Raw genomic sequence first — 20,873 nt, 5'->3', positions numbered from 1 at the left:
ATTAACTTTTCAGTGAAAGTAAACTGGTTGTACAGATATATGTTGACATAAGTTACATTTGCCACTCTTATATCCTGAAGTTCCCCAGGGAATAGTTATCAGTGGTTCACAGTCATGCTGGAAGGACATAACGAGTGGGGTCCCGCAGGGATTGGTTCTGGGTCCAGTTCTGTTCAATATCTTCATCAGTGATTTAGATAATGGCATAGAGAGTACACTTATAAAGTTTGCAGGTGATACCAAGGTGGGAGGGGTTGCAAGTGTTTTGGAGGATAGGATTAAAATTCAAAATTATCTGGACAAACTGGAGAAATGGTCTGAAGTAAATAGGATGAAATTCTATAAGGACAAATGCAAAGTACTCCACTTAGGAAGGAACAATCAGTTGCACACATACAAAATGGGAAATGATTGCCTAGGAAGGAGTACTGTGGAAAGGGATCATAGTGGATCACAAGTTAAATATGAGTCAACAGGGTAACGCTGTCGCAAAAAAAGCAAACAGCATTATGGGATATATTAGCAGAAGTATTTGTAAATAAGACACGAGAAGTAATTCTCTGTGCTGATTAGGCCTCAGCTGGAGTATTGTGTCAGTTCTGGGAGCCACATTTCTGGAAAGATGTGGACAAATTGGAGAAAGTCCAGAGAAGTGCAACAAAAATGATTAAAGGTCTAGAAAACATGACCTATGAAGGAAGATTGAAATAATTGGGTTTGTTTATTCTGGAGAAGAAAAGACTGAGAGGGGACATATCAGTCTTCAAGTACATAAAAGGTTGTTACAAGGAGGAGGGAGAAAAATTGTTTTTCTTAACCTCTGAGGATAGGACAAGAAGCAATGGGCTTAAATTGCAGCAAGGGAGGTTTAGGTTGGACTTCAGGAAAAACTTCCTAACTGTCAGGGTGGTTAAGCACTGGAATAAATTGTCTAGGGAGGCTGTGGAATCTCCAACATGGGAGATTTTTAGGAACAGGTTAGACAAACCCCTCTCAGGAATGGTCTAGATAGTACTTAGTCCTGCCATGAGTGCAGGGGACTGGACTAAATGACTTCTCGAGGTCCCTTCCAGTTCTGTGATTCTAAGTAATTGATCAGGACATGCAGGAGAACAAAACACAGGCACAAGGATGGATTTTAAAGCAGAAAGCTGAAATGTTATTAACTTTTTTTAGCTTTAATCTCTCCCCAACTCACCCCAAAACAAAATATGTATTTGGGTCCAGGGCAGTGTTAAACGGCCTCATAACAATATTCAGGGGTGTCCTCTTCAGACTAACTAGGATTCCACTCACCTCTGAATATACTCATTTTCCCACTGCAAAGTATAATGTGGGTATTCATGAAAGAAACCTTAATCTATGAATACTAACGGTCTCCCCTTCTTGCTCCATGGTCCCCAGGATATTTCCTGGGTCTCTCAGTCATGTTTACTTCTGGGAGCCATCCTCTGAGAGCCTCTCACCTACACAGGACACCAGCTGCAAGTGGTGACTAAATTTTGAACTCCACTTCTAAACTTACAATTTTTAAACACTGTTCTTATACCTTATTAACCTTAAACCAGGCCTCCGGGATGCTGCAAGAGAGGTGGAAAAACCCAAAAACACCTCATGTCTGTGGGGGAGAAATTCTTTCCTGATCCCAAAAACTAGTGACCACACAGACCCACAGCATCATAGTTCACACTATGCTGCCATTATAGGGCAGGGAGGGCAGAGCAGCAAATGCAGCAGAATGGCTGCTACTTACTCTGAGGGCGTCCCATACTGCAAGGCTCGAGAGGGAAAAGCACAAGAGAATAAACTCGCCCTTGTCCACCAGAGACCAGGCAATAGCAGAAGGGAGAGGTAGAATCTCTCTTCTCTTCCCTTGCTCCACTTCTCACCGAGGCACCATCTCAACGTGCATTCTGGATAGGGGAAGAGTAGGGCCCAAAACAACTGAACTTGACCCTCTAATTCCACCCCTCCACTCAGGACTCCAGGGGTTGTCTTTTCCCTGTTGGTCTGATCAAACATTTTCTACCTCACTGAGACAGGGGACCGTTCAGGAAAGTGTATTTAACTTGTTTGTACAAAATCATTAGTTTTGAGGAAGACAAATTTACAAATATTCTATTTTTTATAGTTTGCCATAATCACAACAGAATTTCAAAATATTCTTCTAAAGGCTTTTGAAAATTTGACATGGCTAAATCCTGAGTTCCTTATTCAGTTTTTTCTCAGGCAAACTTTAATAAAATTGACTCTACAAGAGTTTGCCTGAGTAGAAATTGAGTTAGAAACTCGGGAGATGGCCCACAAGTAGTAAAAGTGTATTAAGAAGATTTTGGGAATAGGAGGAATAAACAAACTGCATGGTATTCCCTCCCATGCAAAAACATCTGGAAGGTGAAAATTTACTTGGAAAGAGCTGTGAAAAGACACCACATCATCCTGTCAATTATGTGCACTGAGCTGCCCGTTGAAGAGGCAGTAGATATGACCTAAAATCCTTGGAGGCTGAGATTCTGTAATGTCCAAAGCCATCTTCTAAATCACAGGGTGTCCACGGCAGTTCCATGCTTCCCACCTCCGCAGGAAATCCAGGCTCCATTGAAGTCAATGGGAGTTTTTCCATTGACTTGAATGGAACCAGGATTTTGCCTCAGATGTACAGCTTGTTTCCTTACTGTGTTGCCTATACTTCCCTATCAGTGGTTTGGTCCTTCAGCATGGTCCATAGGCTACTTCTATCCTCAAAGTTCTGATAAGGACACCTATCACCATAGTATCTGCCTTTCGTGCAGCAAACTAATTACACTTGAAAAGGATTTCTTACATTTCATGAGCATATTCTGTGGTAGTGAAAGACATATGGTATACAACTTTGTATGGGAGACTTCTCCAACCTACACACAATCACAGCCCTACATTTGGGCAATGTGCTGTACTCCTAGAGATATCCAGTGCTGCTGCTTAAACATTTGTAATTATTGCAGGAAACTGGCGACCTGTTCTACTTGTAAATTACTCCAAGTGATCCCCACTGTTGCATAGCAGAGGAGAATGTGTGGATCAGAACTTGCAGAAATGGATAGATTTGAACACTGTGTTTTGGTTTCCCTACATAGAGATTTTTCCACATTCACTGTGACAAATATCCTCCTAAACTAAAATGATTACAGTCTGAATATTTCACAATTGTTTTAGAAAAAGTAGATGTAAAAATATTCAAAAGATAGATTTTATAAAGTGCTTTTTTATTATGCATTGTCAACAGTTATATGATGTGTTGCTATTTCATGCAAGCTAGAATAATATTAAGATAGCAAAAACATACTATGCCATAAAAGTATTAAGGATAAAAAGTGCTAAATCTGAATAAGATTGTACAGTTTTAAATCTAAAATTAAGAAGCTGGTTTATCTAAAATTATTTTTGAAAAAAATTAGTAAAATAACCTCTGTTTTACTCCTGTTTTCCTGCATCTTGAATATTGTCCCAATTCTACATGTGATGTTCTTCTTCATGCCATTTCTTCTACATTTTTACACACCTTATTTTTTGCTGTCATGCAACATAATGCACAGTAAACATCTCAGTGCTCCAAAGAGACACGATAATTTCAGGGAGACAGCAAAACTATATAATATCCATTATTATTTGCCCATTGGTTGTAGCCCCTGTTTTATTATTATTCCATTTCAAACCAAGTATTTCATGATGTTGCTAGAAAAATACTTTTCTAATAAAAGCTAACAAGAAAAATTTACATAATTTATCATGGAGAAACAGCTTATTTACTTATAGAAATAACAATGCATGAAAAAAAATTGTAGAAATATTTTTCCTTATTCTTCTGCACACCAGGTGCATTGCTTCTTAGTTCATTACAAATGATAAAGAACAGTATTGGAATTAATGCATCGATCAGCAGGAAAGTCATATTTTAAAATATTGCCTGCAGCATAAAGAATTGTAGAAATACAAATCATTTGCATCCTGAACTGAAAAAATCTCTCATCATATTTTTGCCTCTCCATTGACTGAAAGATAATTTAAGCAAAAATAAAATATGAATAATTGGTGATATATAATACAAATAAACATACATATATAATATCTGTATATGAAGTTCCTTTAGAAGTGCTATAGAATAGCTGGATTACAGAAATGTCTAACCCACTAATTGTAGACATAAATAATATTTTACCACATACTTTGTGAGTGACAATTTTAGATGATCATTTGTTTTATTCATAATCATCATAACATCTATTTATTTTGATTTGCTCTTCTACAGTGAGATAATCAGACTTGACTTTATCTCCTTGAGATGATGGAACAGCTATATATCTTGAGCTCAGTAAATCTGAACTTGTGCTTGTGCCATTTGCTGACGCTTCTGTTATTTCACCTTCTTGAGAGATCTTGATATCATGTAGTTCCATATCAGAATTTCCATGTTCTTTTGAATATGGACTGGAAGCATTTTTAGTTATGTCTACAGAATCTAACAGACCAATGTCTAAAAACATGTCATCTTTTTCAGGAAAGGAAGGTGTTTTCACATTATCACATAAAGTAGTATTTAAGCTATTGTCATTTTTTGATTCTTCCCCAACGCTTAGCAACTTGGTATCAAAAGGGAATGTTGTATTAGTGGCATCTATTAAAGCTAATACATTGCTGGTACAAGATTTTTGACAAGTGGCATCTGTATTAATTTGAACAAGACTATATGAGATAACTTTATCTTTGGAGTTTTGTTTCTCAAGTGCAATATTTACAAAATCTCTAGAAGAGATTGAAATCTCTTGAAATTCAGGTATACCAAGTAGTTCTGCATTTCTTGGTTGATTTTCTAGCTTTTTAAAAGCATATTCAAACATGGTGCAATTTGCATGGCTTAATTTTGTTCCTGGATTAGGTATAACTGAGAGAGAGGTTTCCTGTCTATAAATGTTCAAGTGTGAAAAAGTTGTATAATTATTATTATTATTACTCATATTAAACTCTTTATGATTATCTAGTACTGTCTCCTTATCAATGTTATTAACCTGTAATATTTCTACACCACCAGATTCATTATTTTTTTCATCTTGCTTCTTCTCAGCACTCTGCATAACCACATTATGTTCATTAACATCCTTTCCGCTAACCTCTCTATTCTCTGATCGTTCTGTTTCACTCATCTTATCTTCCACATTCTCATTTTTTTCATCTATTTCCTTATTGCCTACTTCAGTTATCTTTGCTTCATTGAAATTTATAACTTCTTCCCTCTCAGACATAGAACTAAAAGATGACTGTTGATTTTGTTGTGAGTCAATAATGTCATCTTTCTTTTGTTCTCCTTTCTCTCTGAGATCACTATTGGTATTTTCTAGCTGAGTTTCATTTTTATTGCCCAGAGGTATATTTGTGTATGTTCTGGAGGCTTCTTGTGCAAAACCTTCTGGGGGCCACTTTGGCTTATTCATTTTAACCTCTTCTTCAACAGAAAATGTTTTTTTGGGTATCACATGATCTGTAGAAGGAGGCCATGTAATTTTTAATTTGCCTCTTTCTGTAGATCTTTTCAAATTGTCATCCAGAGTTTCAGAATGCACATATTGAATATCTGAATACAAGTCTGGTTCAATTTCTGTATTAAGCTTAGATTTGATAGTTGTCTCATTATTTGGATTTACCTCTTCGGCATGAACATTGCCAACTGAGCTTGTTTGGTCTTTGGAACTCCATAATTCTTTGTGTTGCTTGTGTCCAAAACCTTCATCATAATTTCCTTTAGACTTGAAAAGTTGCTTAAAATGGGGTTTACAGTATGCTTGTCCATGAAGAGATGCATAATTTCCCAAGCTGTCAAATGGAAGAAAAGTTGTTTGATAGCATCTACATATCTACCAAGAATAAATACACCAAGAATATTCAACTTTAGTTGACCTGATAAGTAGTCAAAAATTACAGTATCTATAGATATCTTTATGTATATTTTAGCAAAGAAAAAATAACATTTATTTTTAATTTTAATATATGGGTCTCACCAAAAAAGGATCTTTAGTATCTGAAACTTTATGTATTGTAAATTCCTATAAAATCTAAAATTTTTGGTAGCAAGAATCTCACTTTTATATCATAAAAATAATAATTAAAATATATACATAGATGATTATTTCCTACAGCTGTAGAAACACTTCACAGTAAATGGACTAAACTTAATGAAAGTATAGGCTGCTAAGAGGAATGATCTCTAGCACTTTACGTGTATGCTTTTTTTAAAGTTCATGACAGTTGCTAGTGTATATGACAACCACTGAAGTCCTCTTTATTTTCCTACAGAACAGGTGGAAAACATGCAGTACTATCCAAGCTTCTCTTCACTTCTCTATTAGCACATCTCAGCCCTTTTCTGGGATAACAGGATTTATTCGTGTGCATGTTTACTTAGGCCTGGATCCTGCTCCCAATGAGGTAAAGGGAAAAATTCCTATTGAGATTAGAAGTACAGGATTAGATCTATAATCCTTGCCTGGAAGAGCTTCCAGCTCTCTTGACTTCTAATCCAAAGCTCTCAATGCTGGTTAGCATTGATAGGAACAGGGTTGCCAGTTACAGCGGTTCTTGGACCTCAAAAGCAGATTTTCTATGAAAGAATTGGTAGTTCCTCCTTACCTTAACTTACTGCCGCAGTGATGACATCGGAAACATGATTTATGAAAGATTTGCTTGTTGACAACTAGACATTCCATTGGATAAACTTTCTTTTGACAAAGTATGCATGTTTCCTTGTCCTGAAGTTGCAGTTTCTAGAAATAATATTTTATAAAGGTCATATATCGGTCCTCAGCCATGTGTTAGAATTTATTTCTAAAAGATGTCACTTTATCAGTCCATGCACAAAATGAATGGTTTATATTGAAAGCTGCAAAGCTGATTGATTTTTGTCAGTTCATCCATGAATTGATAAGTAATCTACAAATGTTAGGGATAAACTATAATTCAACTAATTGTAATACTTTGAAAGCAAAATCCTGTTTACTTTTTTCTGGTGAGTAGTTTCATGAATTTGAATAGGATTTCACTTCAGGAAGCCAAGCAGAATTTGGCCCTTTGTATGTAATAAACATTTGTTTCTTAAAGTGAGATATCATAAAAAGGAATGTTAAGTTGGACTGAGTATGTTTATATAGAACGCACCTCTTTAAATCTGCAATGTCATTTAGAGATATATACTCAGAGGGTGAATGTTTGTAACTGTGATTAGAAAGCTTTGCTTAATTATGCCAGAAGTACATCAAGGAACTCCATTACTGCATTAACCTGAAAACTACACGCACATATGTTGCAAATATGATGGGGATATAATTACTTGAGCTTTTTACAGTTTTCATGTTCATGGCTGGTGTTTTGTTCAGTTAATTTGCAAGAGAGAATTAGCTACAATACTGATATTAGCTAATTATATCAAATCCCTTCTTTTATGAAGCATAATTGATTGTACAGGAAACTAGCTATACTCCTAAGTACAAAGCACCTGTAGAAAGTTTATTTCAGGAAGGTGAGGGGCAGGAAGAGTGTTGTGAATTACACCTGATAGGTCACGCACAAAAACTGTTACGAATTATACCCAATAGGTCACACACAGTTCGAGTCTAGGCTGAGGCACATAAACGAGTTACCACTGGTCAGTCTTTGCAAAGTTTATTACGCTTGAGCATGGTGCCCCCCTGCTAGTCAGAGGGGGACCCTATGCATTGTCTACACATCATATATATATGAGTAGGTGATGCATGCAGCCCTCGTGCCCGAACCCCTCCACAAATCAGTAGGTTCCATTGCCCTCGTGCAGAGTTCTTCAGCCAATGAGTAAAAGCCCATTATTATTGCATTTAAACCTAACTTTCACTTGTGATAACAAGCTTACACAAAATTTTGCTAACTCCAGGCCCTTTTCATGGTAGTTGCTTATCTCGCCAAACAGCGAGTCAAGGCCAGGCCAGAGCAGCCTGCTACAAAGCCACAGAAATGAGAGTTCTTTTAACTCTTTCACAACAAGAGACAGAGATAACAGACAATCTGCAGAAAGCTACACTGCTATTTTGTCTTGATTTATGAATTGTTATAAAATCCATGCTAACAGGCAAATACAAATAAAACAGCATATAGTGGGCTAAATTCTCTGCTGATGTAAATGGTGCTGCTCCATTATCAATGGAGTTCTGCACCCATTTACACCAGCACAGAATGTGGCCCGCTCTACTGTTATATTATTAGTATTTGCCTGCTAGTACTGATTTTCTAGCAATTCGTAAGTCAAGACAGAATAGCAGTGTAGAATATACAACTGTGCCTATGTCTCCTAGAGCTGTGCAAAACATCCAAGGAGAAATTAAAAATCTTCAAAATTTGCTTAGAAATTACCTGAATGCAAAATTTTCCCCATAAGCGAATAGACTAATCAAAGTTGATCGTGAAGTTATCTTTGTACTCATGTCCCTGAAAATTTGAAACCACTCTTTGCAGTACAGTCTGGATTTAGTTTCCTGTTGTTAGCCTGAGGGAAATGCAAATGGTTGAACTCACACAGTATTTTGACAGGTTCCCTGACTGTCTAAGGGATGTCCACACGAGGATCTGGATTGTGTGATTCCCAGCTCAGGAGACATTCCCATGCTAACTCTGAGATAGCAGGCTAAAAATAGAGCTTAGCTATGGCAGCAGAGTGGTGGGAGGAGTTAGCCGCCCCAAGTATGGACCGGTCCAAGATGCTAGGTATGTACTCAGAGTGGCTTGCCCCTCCCACCACTCGCGCTGCTGCAGCTATACTCTGTTTTCAGAACACTAGATCAATCAGAGCTAGCCTGGGTATGCCTCCTCGAGCTGGGAATCACACCAAGTGCAGATATACCCTATGCCTTAGAAATATATACCTAAGCTAGAGACAGTGAGTCTACTAAGGCTATGTCTTCATTGTGCAGTTAACCCAGGGGGCAGGTATCCTGTCTGAGCACCATAGTTAGCCTAGCGTGGGTGTGAGCAACTATACTGCAATATAATATAATTAACTTAAAGCAGCTCCAAATTTGGGTCAGTGGTTTTTCTGTGTGGATGGTAAAGACGGTTGGGCTAAAATACAAGTAAGACCCCAAATTAACTGTTCAGTGAAGACATTTTTGATTCATTTTCCCGGGCCTGGATGGAGCACTGAAGCCACGGGGACCCAGGCTTCTGTGGGAGAAGGAAGTGTCTCAGAGAGTGGCAGGGCCCTTAGAGAAGAGAGAGGAAGGAGATATTTCCTTCCGAAAAATGGACAGTAGTGTGAAAGTGACTTTTGCATTTTTGTGTATTTCAATGCAAGATAAAATTTCAGAGTATGAATTTGCCCAATGAGAAATGGCAAAAGTTTTCACATTAAATTTTGTAAACAACTTTTTTACTTTTGCACACATTTAATTAAAACCTACCCTAAACAAATTCATTTTGTTCAAATTAAAGTTTTGTGATTTAGCAAACTTAGAACAGATGCGTATAAAACATGCAGGTTGTTATACCACTATCGCTATTTTTGATTGCATGCAAACACAGAAGTCACTTAAGTATTTATCTCAGTTAAAAGCACAATGCCAGCTATTTGCTGCTGTGAGAAATGAAATGCATTCTATACATATTTTTGTTCCAGTACTAATTCAAATGCAATATTTACCTTGGCAAGAAAGTCCTTAAAACTCAACATATCAGTATTTGTTAGTCACACACTCAGCACATCACTTAAAGCGTTTGGAAAGGGAAAATGATTAAAGATTGCTGAGAGAAAGAGAGAGAGCAAAAGTGAGGAAAAGTTTTGTTAGTTTTATGTTACTTTGTTCTTTGATTTATAAACATACTTTTCATTAATTGCACAATATACTGAGGTTGAATCACTTTTTTAAAAAAGTTGTTAAGGTTTCTTCACACTTTACATGCTTATTTACCACTGATAAATGCTGATTCCTGGTGGAAGCTACTTCTCACTTCAGCTTCAGAAGCATCTGAGACTGTGTAGCCAAGACTATTAAACACTCTTTCACTTTCCTGCCACGTCTTCTGAAAATTCCTAAGTAGTTCTTCTGGTGAATCAGCAGCAGAAATATCCAAAATGTGTCCTGAGATTACATCTTCATATGTTGGAGGTGCATGCTTGAAGCCAAATCCTGACTGCATACCATCAGCACTTTGTGATGTTGAGGTGGCAATCCTTGATTCAGTGACTGTGTTGGCAAATCTACCCAGACCAGAAGCATGGTCAGTATGACACTTTGCTTCCAAGCAAACCAGGGGTTCAAATGAATGCTCTTTATCTGCACATTGCTTTTGTTTATAAGATATACGTTCCTCTGGGTCTCTTGGCTGCCTATAAGGAGAGTTTCTGAAGGTATCTTTTTGCTTTTGATTCTCCAGAGATGTCAGTCCAAATTCATCCTTGCTAAATGTGTCTCTGTCTTGTTTTATTTTGCTATTCATTCCACCCCTTTCAAAAACTCTTTTCTTTGATTTCACATCAAATCCTGGATTGTCCTCTGATTTCCCTAATAACATATCCATTTCATCTACACTCTCATAGTCTACTCTTTCAACTACTGTGACTGGTTCCTTTTTTGTACGTCTTATTTGCTCAGATGCTTCAAACCTACGAGTAAGCCCTGACTGGTCAATTTTAGGGACCTTAAAACTTACTGTATGTGGCTTTAAGCATTCTGGAATGTTTACTGGATCTTGGTGTATGTTGTTGTTGTTTTTCTCTGCTTTTCTATTTTCTTCACGTGTTTCTTTTATGTCCTTTACTGTACCAGCAGTTACTTGAGATTCATTTATCATTGCTGAGGATAAAGGCTCCATCATAGCATGTGTTTCAATTTTAATTTGTCTACGAAGAGTTGCAGGAGATTTAACAATCTCTGATCTTTTTTCTACAACTGGAACTGATGTTACTGACCAGTGTTGTGTTACTCCTTGAGATAGCTTTGCTGTCGTGCCTTTCAGTTTGGCCAGTTGTTCAGAACGGCTCCTTGGAGGAGAGGGGGAAGAGGCTGGCCTTCGAATTGTAGATGTTGGTGTTGCAGATCTGCGTGGTGGGGGAGGAACAGGAATATTTTCTCTCTGGATGGAAGATGAAGAGAGTGCTTCCTTCAGAGGAGATTCTGTCTGTTTAGATTCAATTGTTATATAAGTAGGTGATGGCGATCGCATTTTTAATGCTTGAGAAGAAGTTCTGAATTCTGTCTGTTTGATTCCATTGGACTGCTGTATAATTTCATGGTGCACTGATTCGTCTTTTATAACCTCTTTCATTTGATGTGAATCTCTTCTGTTGGAGCCAATACTGATTTTTGATATTTTCTGTGACAAGCCTCCAGAACTAACAGAGTTATTTCTGGATTTCACTGTTTTTGTGGCCAACATAGCTGTCTGGATCATGTCTTCACATGAGGCTAGTATTTTGACTGCTTGATCTTTAATATTTGATAGCTCTTCTGTCATCCTTTCTAAATTATTTTCTGTTGCAATATGAAGTATATTTTTCTTTCTTTCTTGGTCTATAAGCCATACTGGGATATTATTTAAAAATGTCTGAAATGCTTTCATGCCATTTTTATTTGGCTCAGCTTCAAACTCTTTCACTCTTGACAAAACTTGCTGCAGTTCCTCCCGTTTCCTTAAGAATTCTAATATATCTACTGCAAATTTTTCATCGTTCAGCTGAGATCCTTTTGATGGAGAAGAAAATAAAGGTTTGCTCTGTGTAATCTCTTGTTTTGGATCTGTCTTCTTCATAAGGACTTGTTTTAGTTGTATGCCCTTGTCTTTGACACATTCGCTTTCTTGCAGATTATTATATTGCTGGGATAACTTTTTATTTTGATCTTTATTTTCAGAAACACATGCATTCTTTTGAACAATTTGAGTCTGCGAGTCATGACGTATATCAATTACTTTTTGCTTGACTATTTTCTCTGTTGATTTATTCTTAAACTGATCTTGTTTTTCTGGAATTGTTACTTTTTCTTCTTTTGGACAAACTAATACCTGGCCCTGATTTACTACTTTAGCCATTGAGACTTTCTCGTGCTTGAATTCTCCTTTTTCTGTTTCTTTCTCATTAATTAATTTTTGTTTCACTTGACTGCCATCTTTTAGGCTTACTTCTTGCATATTCTCTATGTGTTCTAAAGGTGGTTTTTCTCTCAGCACCTTTCCATCAACATGCTTCTGGTGATATTCTTTTGCAACACTTTGTTTTTTCCTAGTGTTAGTACTTATGTCTTCTCTCTGTTTTTCCCGATTTTGTTGTTTGACAACATTTTGAACATTAGTTTCCTGTTGTTTTTTGTGAGTCTCAGAATCTTTGTGTGTTTCATGTAAGCTTTGATCTACAATTGGAAGCTTGATAGTTTTAACTTTGAAATGAGGGGAGATAATTTTATTTTTGGACACGTGCAACTGCTCCACAGTCTTCAGCTGCTCTGCCTTCTGCAAAGTACATTCTTGATGGATTTGTTCCATTTGACAAGATAAATTATGTTTTGTAAGATCCTTTGAACCTTGCAGTACTTTTTTTCTAATGTGATCTTCTGCTGAGGTTTCTAAAATGTTTTGAAGCTGCTCAGTAGCTGATGATATTAATGATGATGCAGACAGTTGTTTACCTTGAGATCCTCTTGCTTGTAAACTGACTTGAAAGTCAGAATCAGAGGGTGTCGTTTTTTGTGGCGTTACAGAGGGAACTGAACCTTGTAAAGGAGATTGATCCTGCTTGCTTGATTTTTGAAATGGTACACAATTTACTGACTCTGTTTGAACTGGACTTCCCCAAGTCTCGCAGTTTGTTCTGGCAGTCTCATGACAAAATCTTTTGACTTGCACTTTCTCCATCTCCTCCCTTTGCTGTCTATATTTTTCTTCAGCAATCATTAAAGGGGTTTTAAATTTTCTGACATAAGGTTTAGGTTTTATTTGTGTTGGCTCTACTGGAAGGGAAGGAGATCTTTTAAGAGGAAAGACCACTCTTTTCTTGGCCAGCGGTGTCTCTTGCAGAGCTTTGGGTGGAGGATTAATCACTTCTGAAACAGATGATGGCCTTTTTATCCCTTCTGTTTTTGTATCAGTTGTCTCCTGTTTCTGTTCATGGCTAACCACGTTCACTAGAGCTGTGGAATTTTTGCTTTCTCCTACTGCTGTGGTAATATCCATTTCTCTGTGTGTCTGAAGAACAGTTAGTTCAATTTTTGGAGGCGTTTTAGACTTGTTAATGTCTAGCCCCTTAGAAGACTGCATTTTGAGGAATTTATTTGAAGATGGAACCCCAGCTGGTTTACCTGATGATGTTTTAGCCCTAGCATTAAATTGCAGTGGCTCAGGCAGTGACTGTTCTGGATATTTTGGAAAATGTTCTTTCTTTTGCTTTGGTTGAGAAGTAGGAAAAATCACCAGGGGTGGGGGCGGGAGCGGGAGTGGTAGAGGGAGAGGGGGCAGAAACTCACTTTCAGATTTGTCATCTATCGGTGGTGGGGGAGGAGGAAAATGATCAAACTCAGTTTTGGTCTTGTCAATAGGTGATGGAGGTGAAGAAAACATATGTCTATCAGATGGCATCATTAATGGAGGTGGAGGAGGTGGCAGAGGAAATTCAATTTCAGATGATGCTACTGATGGTGGTGGTGGAGGAGGAGGAGGTGATGGTGGTGGAGGAGATGAGGAATCTATTTCTGGCTTATCTTTCCCCACAGCATTCTTGGCTGGATTTAGAGGATTTTTCGCTGCAAATTGGAAGTCTGATTTAGCAGGTTCCACTTTAGTCTTCCCTATAAACTGTCCTACAGGTTTCTTATTTTTCTGATGAACATCTCTCTTTTGCTTCCTTTCAGTTTCTTTAAATTTATTGAGTACTTCCTGTGTGACTTTTACTTCTTGTTTGTTGTTTATATTCTGTTCTGCTGTCATGGAAACTACAGCTTGCCCCAGCTGAACATTTATTTCATTTTCTGCAAAAACCCCTCTAGAATGCTGAGCTTGTTTTGTTTCTTGCTTTAGAAAATGGCCAGTGGCCTTAGAAATCCCACTAGCTGGCATTTTAATTGGTTGTTGTGTAGTTCTGGATTTGGAGCAATCAACATCAGTTGACATTTTTGCCTTTTGTGTTGTCTCCTTCTGACAGCTTAGGTTGGAATATTCATTGTCTTTATGCTCATGAAGTAGATTCTGTTTCTTTTCAGCTATTTTTTCGATGGACTGCACACCACTGGTGGTGCTGTCCCTTTTCAAAGCTCTACATGTCTCTGATTTCTCTGTTCTCACATCTCTCTTAACTTTACCGTGGAAAGAAGACTGGCTGGTCACATGTTTTGCTTCTTTTTTTACATTGCCCTGGACTCTGCTTTTATCCATTGATTCATCCACTTTTTTGATGACCATGTGTTGAGAATTAGATAAACTTTCTGTATGTTTTTTATCTACATCAATTGACTCAGTGCTCTGTTCTTGTTCTAAATGGATCTTTCCGTTACCTTGTCTACCTTCTTTGAGGAAAGTCTCATTCTCAGCATGTGTTTCCTCATGATGTTCATGGACAGATTTAACATTCTGTTGCAGATTATGTGACCTGTTACTTTGGTGCTTGGCTATATGCTGTGTCTGGATGGTGCTTTTTATATCTCCATGACCACTTACTTGAAGCTGTACCATTTTCTTTTCTGCAGAGTCTTCTAGGATGTTTTGTTCACCAGTCTGAATATCTCCTCTGATTACATCTTCTGTGTTTACTCGCTTGAAAGACTGCTGAGCTTCTTTTAAAGATCTTAATGTTGACTCAAGGTCACCTCGAACAACCTCTTTTTTCAGAACTTCCATTTTTGTGGTTATTTCTTTTTCAAGGGACTCAATGGCCTGCTTAATATCACCAGGGATGACATCAGGCTTCTCTGTTTCTTTAAGAGACTTCAGTATTGTGAGAATGTCGGCTTTTATAATTTCTTCCTTTTCTGTAACTGTTGTCTGATTTATGGCCTGACTGAGGGCATTTAAACTTGCTTTCAAATCACCTTTTGTAATACCTTGTTTATGTACATGACAAGATGAATTTTGCGGCTCTGTCATAAAAATTTTAACTGCATTAGCCACATCTCCAGGAATGATGTCAGTTTCATTAACTGTACGTTGAATCTGAAACTTCTGTTTCTTTAGTAACAGCTTTGTGCCTTCTACATCACCACCAATTATTTCCTTCTTCTCCTCCTCTTCCTCCTCCTCTTGTTTCCTGGTTGTAATTGTTTCAATTGACCCTGTCTGAAGTAGTTTCAGATAATCCAAAGCTCCGGATTCTATGCATGTTGTGAAAAACTGCACATTGCCTCTCTCTGAATCATCTATTTTAGCTCTTTGGGATATTTCATTATTCATTGTGGAAGACAGAAGGTTGTGAATAGTATGTTTCACATCACCACCTATCACTTCACCATGCTGGATTTTATTGTCAGCCCTTTTGTGAAGGAGAGAATAGAGTGTCATGTTAATATCACCTCTCTCATTTTCCTGAATTAAAATTCCTCTTTTTACAGAACCATCCTGACTAAACAGGTTTTTTATAGCTTGCTGTATATCACCTTTCACTATCTCTTCTTTTTCAACATGAACATCTGTTGATCTGGTCAATAATTGAGCTTTGGTCAAATTGACATTGCCCTTTTCGTCTTCATTTATTGTAATTTCTCTTTTGGTAGTGCTTCTTTTGGACAACAGGTTCATCATTATGTTTCCTAGATCCCCTCTAATAATGTCTTCCTTTTGTATTTCAGGAGTCTCTTGATTCATTAGTTTATATTTTGTCATTCTGACATCTCCAATTTCATCTGCCTCAAGGATAATTCCATGATACTCAATGACTTTGTGAGAGTAAAGTTCTTTTAAAGTTTCTTTGATACTTTTCCCTATAATTTCTTGCTTTTCAACCTTATTTTCATTAAATTCATGGAAAGGTGTCGTTTCAAAAAGCCATGTTGTTGTCTTTACATCTGACTGAGGAATTTCTTCCCTGGTTATTTTTATTTCACTTTCATCTGTTTCCTGAATGGAATCTAAAGGCTGGTTTTCAAAAAGCCACACAGCATGCTGAACATCACCTTCTTGCACATCTTCCTTTGTGACTGTCTTGACTTCTTTATACTCTGACCCTTCTCCTCTAATCTCATCTACAGTGTGTGTTTCAAATAACCAAGTGGAAGTTTTAACATTGCCCCGTTGGGTTTCACTGACACTTACTGTTCTTACATACATGCCTTTATTGAGTCTTTCAGACTCAAATAATTGTTTGTTGGCCTTCACATCACCACCTTGGACATTGTCAATAGTGGGCACAATTAATTTTTCATCATCTGAAATTTTGTCGAGTGGTCGTGTTTCAAATCTGTATCTGACAGAGCTCACATCTCCTTTCTGAATATCTTCCTGGGTGACAGCTCTGATAACATACACATTATCTGGTTCATTAATAGATCCTAAAGGTTTTGTTTCAAACAACCATCTAGTCCCACGTACATCTCCATGAATCACTTCTTCCTTCTTAACTGTTGTCACTTCATGATAATACCCTTCTTTGTCTTGAATTGCATAAAGTGGCTGGGTTTCAAACAGCATTCTGTAGTTTTTCACATCTCCCTTTGTTATTTCTTCACTAATAGTTTTCTTGGTGGTGGTATCTGCAGATCCATCTTTAATCTGGTCTAACGAAAATGTCTCAAATATAAAGCAGCCTTTTCTTACATTCCCACCGTGTATATCTGTAACAGTTCTGACTAATCTACCATCTTCTTGGTTCTCTTTTATTGCATCAATAGAATGGTTTTCAAAAAGCCATCGGCAATGTAGAACATTTCCTTTCTGTATATCTTCACTTTTTACAGTTTTAATTTTTTCCAAAACTTCCCCTGAACTGAAATGTATGGAATCTAGTGACTGGTTTTCAAATTTGTATTTCATGGTGGAAACATCCCCAGGCTGGATATCAATTTCCACTACTCGTTTGAATTCCTTTTCTTCTTCTCCTTGTATATTTTCTAGATTTTCTGTCTCAAAAAGGAAACATGCTGTACGGACATCACTTCCTTGAATATCCTCCTGATTCACGGTGTGTAATTTTACTCTTGTTTCCGATTCATCTTTTATTGCATCAAGCCGCTGGGTTTCAAAGAGCCAAGTACAGGTTTTGACATCTCCTTTATGTACCTCTTCACTGTCAGTCACTATCTCAACCTTGTCATACAGTGATTCCATTGGCTGAGTTTCAAACAGCCATCTACACATTTTTACATCTCCTTTAATAATGTCTGTAGTCTGTTCTGTTTTACTTTCTTCACTTTCCATATTGCTAAAATATTTAATAGAATCAAGAGGCTGAGTTTCAAACAACCATTTAGCTGTTTTCACGTCACCTGATTCTACTTCTTGTGAAGATATTCCTTTGATAATCTGGATTTTTTTAATGCTCTCATCAAATTGGTCAACAGGCCTTGTTTCAAACAGCCATCTGCAGCTTCTTACATCACCTCTTAAAACTTCTTCTTGTCGAATTGTTTTAACTTCATGATATTTCCCAAGACTATCTTGAATTGCATATAATGGAGTTGTTTCAAAAAGAGCTTTATTCAACTCTACAGTTCCTCTCCTTATTCCTTCCACATGGATTTTATGTGATTCATCATATTTACTTAAATTGCTTGATTCAAATATATGTTTGCAGCTACTCACATCTCCTCTGTCAACTTCTTCAAGTTTTACTGTTGTTATAAATTCCTTTCTTTCTTCTCTAATCTGTTCAAGGGGTTTAGTCTCAAAAATCCATTTTTGATGTCTCACATCACCTTTTTCTTCCTCAGTGGCAACCACCTTTTGAAGCTTACCAATATCTGGGCTATCCTTTAAAGCATCCATTGGTAGTGTTTCAAATAAGTGTTTAGTAGTGCTTACATCACCTCCTATTATTTCTTCAGGTGGCAGATGAGTTGGGTCATCATTATCTTTTAGGGTATCAAGAGGTTGAGTCTCAAAAATCCAGCATTTTCTACAGACATCAGCCCCTAGAATAGCTTCCTTCTTAGTGACAGATACTTCTGAGTCCTCCTTGATAGTATCCAAAGGTTGTGTTTCAAACACCCACTTTGCCTTGTACACACCACCTTTGATGCTTTCCTCCATAGAGATTCCACGAACAACTTTAATTTCCACAGAATCTTTGTTAATCTTATCTAGGGGCTGCGTTTCAAACATCCAACGTGCTGTTCTAACATCTCCTTTTTCAATGTCTTCTCGGTGAACAGTTTTAATCTCCAATATTTGACCTAAGATGTCTTTAATAACATACATTGGTTGAGTTTCAAAATGCTTTATGCTTCTCTTCACATCTCCTTTAATCTCTTTAAGCTCAGATTTGAGCTGCAGCAAGTTAACTTCATCCACTGAGTATAGCTGCCCAAGTTTATCCAGATGCTGGGTTTCAAACATGTACCTCACAGTTTTGACATCACCTCCGGTAATTTCTTTAATGAAAGTTTCATCTTGTTCATTGTCTTGATGAATTTTATTCATTGAATCTAATGGCTGAGTTTCAAACATCCACGTGGCTGTACGGACATCTCCTCTAGATAAATCTGGAATTTTGTCTGTATTTTCTGCGGAGTTTGAAGAATGTGTACCCAGGGCATCAATCGGTTGTGTTTCAAACATCCAGGTAGTATATTTTACATCTCCACCTGCAATGATTTCTTGATCTGCTATGCTTTTAATGTTGCTCAGTTCAGGAGATTCATCTTTGATTGAATCCAAAGGCTGGTTCTCAAAGACCCATCTCATAGACTGAACCTCTCCTTTTAGGATTTCATCCCATTCTAGGTATTCTCTCTCAGGGCTCATACACTTCTGAGGCCTATTACCAGTGTTTTCAAAGACATATCTGGTTTGCTGTACATCTCCTGACACAGAGCTGCCTATTTCAACCTTACTAGAAACAATATCAGAAACTTCATTAAAATATTCTTTTTCTAAATTCTTTCTTAATTCGGGGTGAATATGTTTGTATAAACGTTTTAATTCATATAAATTTCTTTGCTTTGAATATAAATCTTTGGGGATTGTGGGCTTTGCTGGAGAGGTGGACGGTTCAGGGGACTGGGAAAACTCTTTCATTTCTGATGGCACTTGTAGTATTTTTGGTGGGGAAGGAGGGGGAAACTCTTCTGTGCTTCCATATTTAGGGGAGTTGGTGTAAGCTGTAAGAGCAGCAGTTCCATATTCTGTTTTTTGTGTCACAGGAGTTTCGTGTACTCTACTTGCTGAAGCAGTGGCAGTAGAAGAGAAGCCCACTGCAGAAGGCCATACAGTTTCTTGGAACTCATTTTCAATCTTTAGGGGACAAAATTAGTATTTTAAAGAAATCATTTCTGAGACCACAACTTTTATTCATTCTATTCAAAGGACTTAGTCCTGCAAGATGCTGAGCAATGGGATTGCAATGGGAGCTGAAGAGACCCAGCACCTCCCAGGAGTTGCTCAGAGCCTTGTAGAATTGAGCCTAAAGGGAACATACTGTTTTAACACAGCCTATATAAGGAAAGTAATGTACTTATTTCAAAGACATGTACAGTGATTTTGCAGCTTTGCTTTCTCTGCTGCAACCAACGCACATTGTATCATTTATCAGCAGTTTATATTTGTTCCATTCATTGATGAAATTGATATTCTCTGCATTTACCTCTGATGAACCAATGTGTCCATCAAAAATTTTGAAGAAAAATAATAAGATTTTTTTACATGTGTCAAAGGAGAGAGAGAAGATTGTTTTTCCATTGTTTTCCTCTGCTGCATGCAAAGATTTTTTTTAAAAGCTTTACTTTTAACAGTGTTTATCATAAAATATAAATATATTTTAGATTTACTTAATATAATTTTCATTACTTCTTACTTAATGAGTAAACAGTTTCCAAACCCACCCATTCTCCCACCATTTCCACAATGTTATTTATTTTAAAAATCAACTAAATGATCAAAATATGAATATGCTGAGATTTGAGCAATTGCACAAAGGGCAACGTTTCAACATTCTGGCTAACCTATATACTTCTAGTCTGCATATACAGAAATTCCCCTTATTAAAAGCACAGACCTTAGTATGCTTTGCAGGTGTTGCAGTCTCTCTGTCTGAGAGAAGAGCTTTTTCCTTGGCTGTCTTTTCAAAGTGTTGTTTTAAAAACTGTGTTGAAATCTTTGGGATTTCTGCATTCATAGTTGCATTGACTTCTGCAATAAGAAAAGAAAAAAAAAAAGGGTTTTTCTAAGTCTAGTATTTTATTATAATAGTCTAACAGTGAGTTATTTTTTTAAACAAATTATTAAACTAAACCAATTGCACTCAACCTTGCAGAACTGGAGAATCACTCTGATGAAGACATAGAAAACCACAGAATAATTGAAGAGTAACATATCACTTATTGTTTTGCAATGTGTAACTTGTGTTAATGTCAGGACTAGAGCTGGTTGAATACTGAAAAATCAGCTTTGTGAACATTATTCATATTTTGCAGAGCTGTTATTTCAACCCTAATTTTACCCATTGTTGTTCACTATTTACAAACATTTGCATAAATGGGTTTTTGTTTTAACAAATGTTAGGAGAATAGCTTTTCTTCATGGGCCCCAAGTCAGTAGATCATTTAACATGTGCTTAAAGTCCACCTCATTTACAAAGTGCTATGGTGTGTTTGGTAACACCCATTGTTTCATGTTCTCTGTGTATATAAAATCTCCCCACTGTATTTTCCACTGCATGCGTCCGATGAAGTGAGCTGTAGCTCACGAAAGCTTAT

The 20,873-nt window shown here is 37.1% G+C and overlaps 1 protein-coding gene across 1 annotated transcript in view; it reads right to left on the bottom strand.

Moving 5' to 3' along the window:
• Positions 1 to 6,699: 6,699 nt before the first annotated feature.
• Positions 6,700 to 20,873, bottom strand: part of XIRP2 (xin actin binding repeat containing 2) — a 171,436-nt gene continuing 157,262 nt past the window's right edge. Inside the window, exons 7-9 of the mRNA XM_038421750.2 lie at positions 20,174 to 20,307; positions 9,960 to 19,413; positions 6,700 to 6,794 (exon numbers count right to left, since the gene is read on the bottom strand). Coding sequence (XP_038277678.1) covers positions 6,700 to 6,794; positions 9,960 to 19,413; positions 20,174 to 20,307 — 9,683 coding nt within the window. The remainder of the gene's footprint in view (positions 6,795 to 9,959; positions 19,414 to 20,173; positions 20,308 to 20,873) is intronic.

This window comes from Dermochelys coriacea, chromosome 11 (assembly GCF_009764565.3).
Source record: "Dermochelys coriacea isolate rDerCor1 chromosome 11, rDerCor1.pri.v4, whole genome shotgun sequence".
Lineage (NCBI taxonomy): Eukaryota > Metazoa > Chordata > Testudines > Dermochelyidae > Dermochelys > Dermochelys coriacea.
Note: the sequence above shows the minus strand (reverse complement) of the source record. Positions and strands in the feature narration are given on the sequence as shown.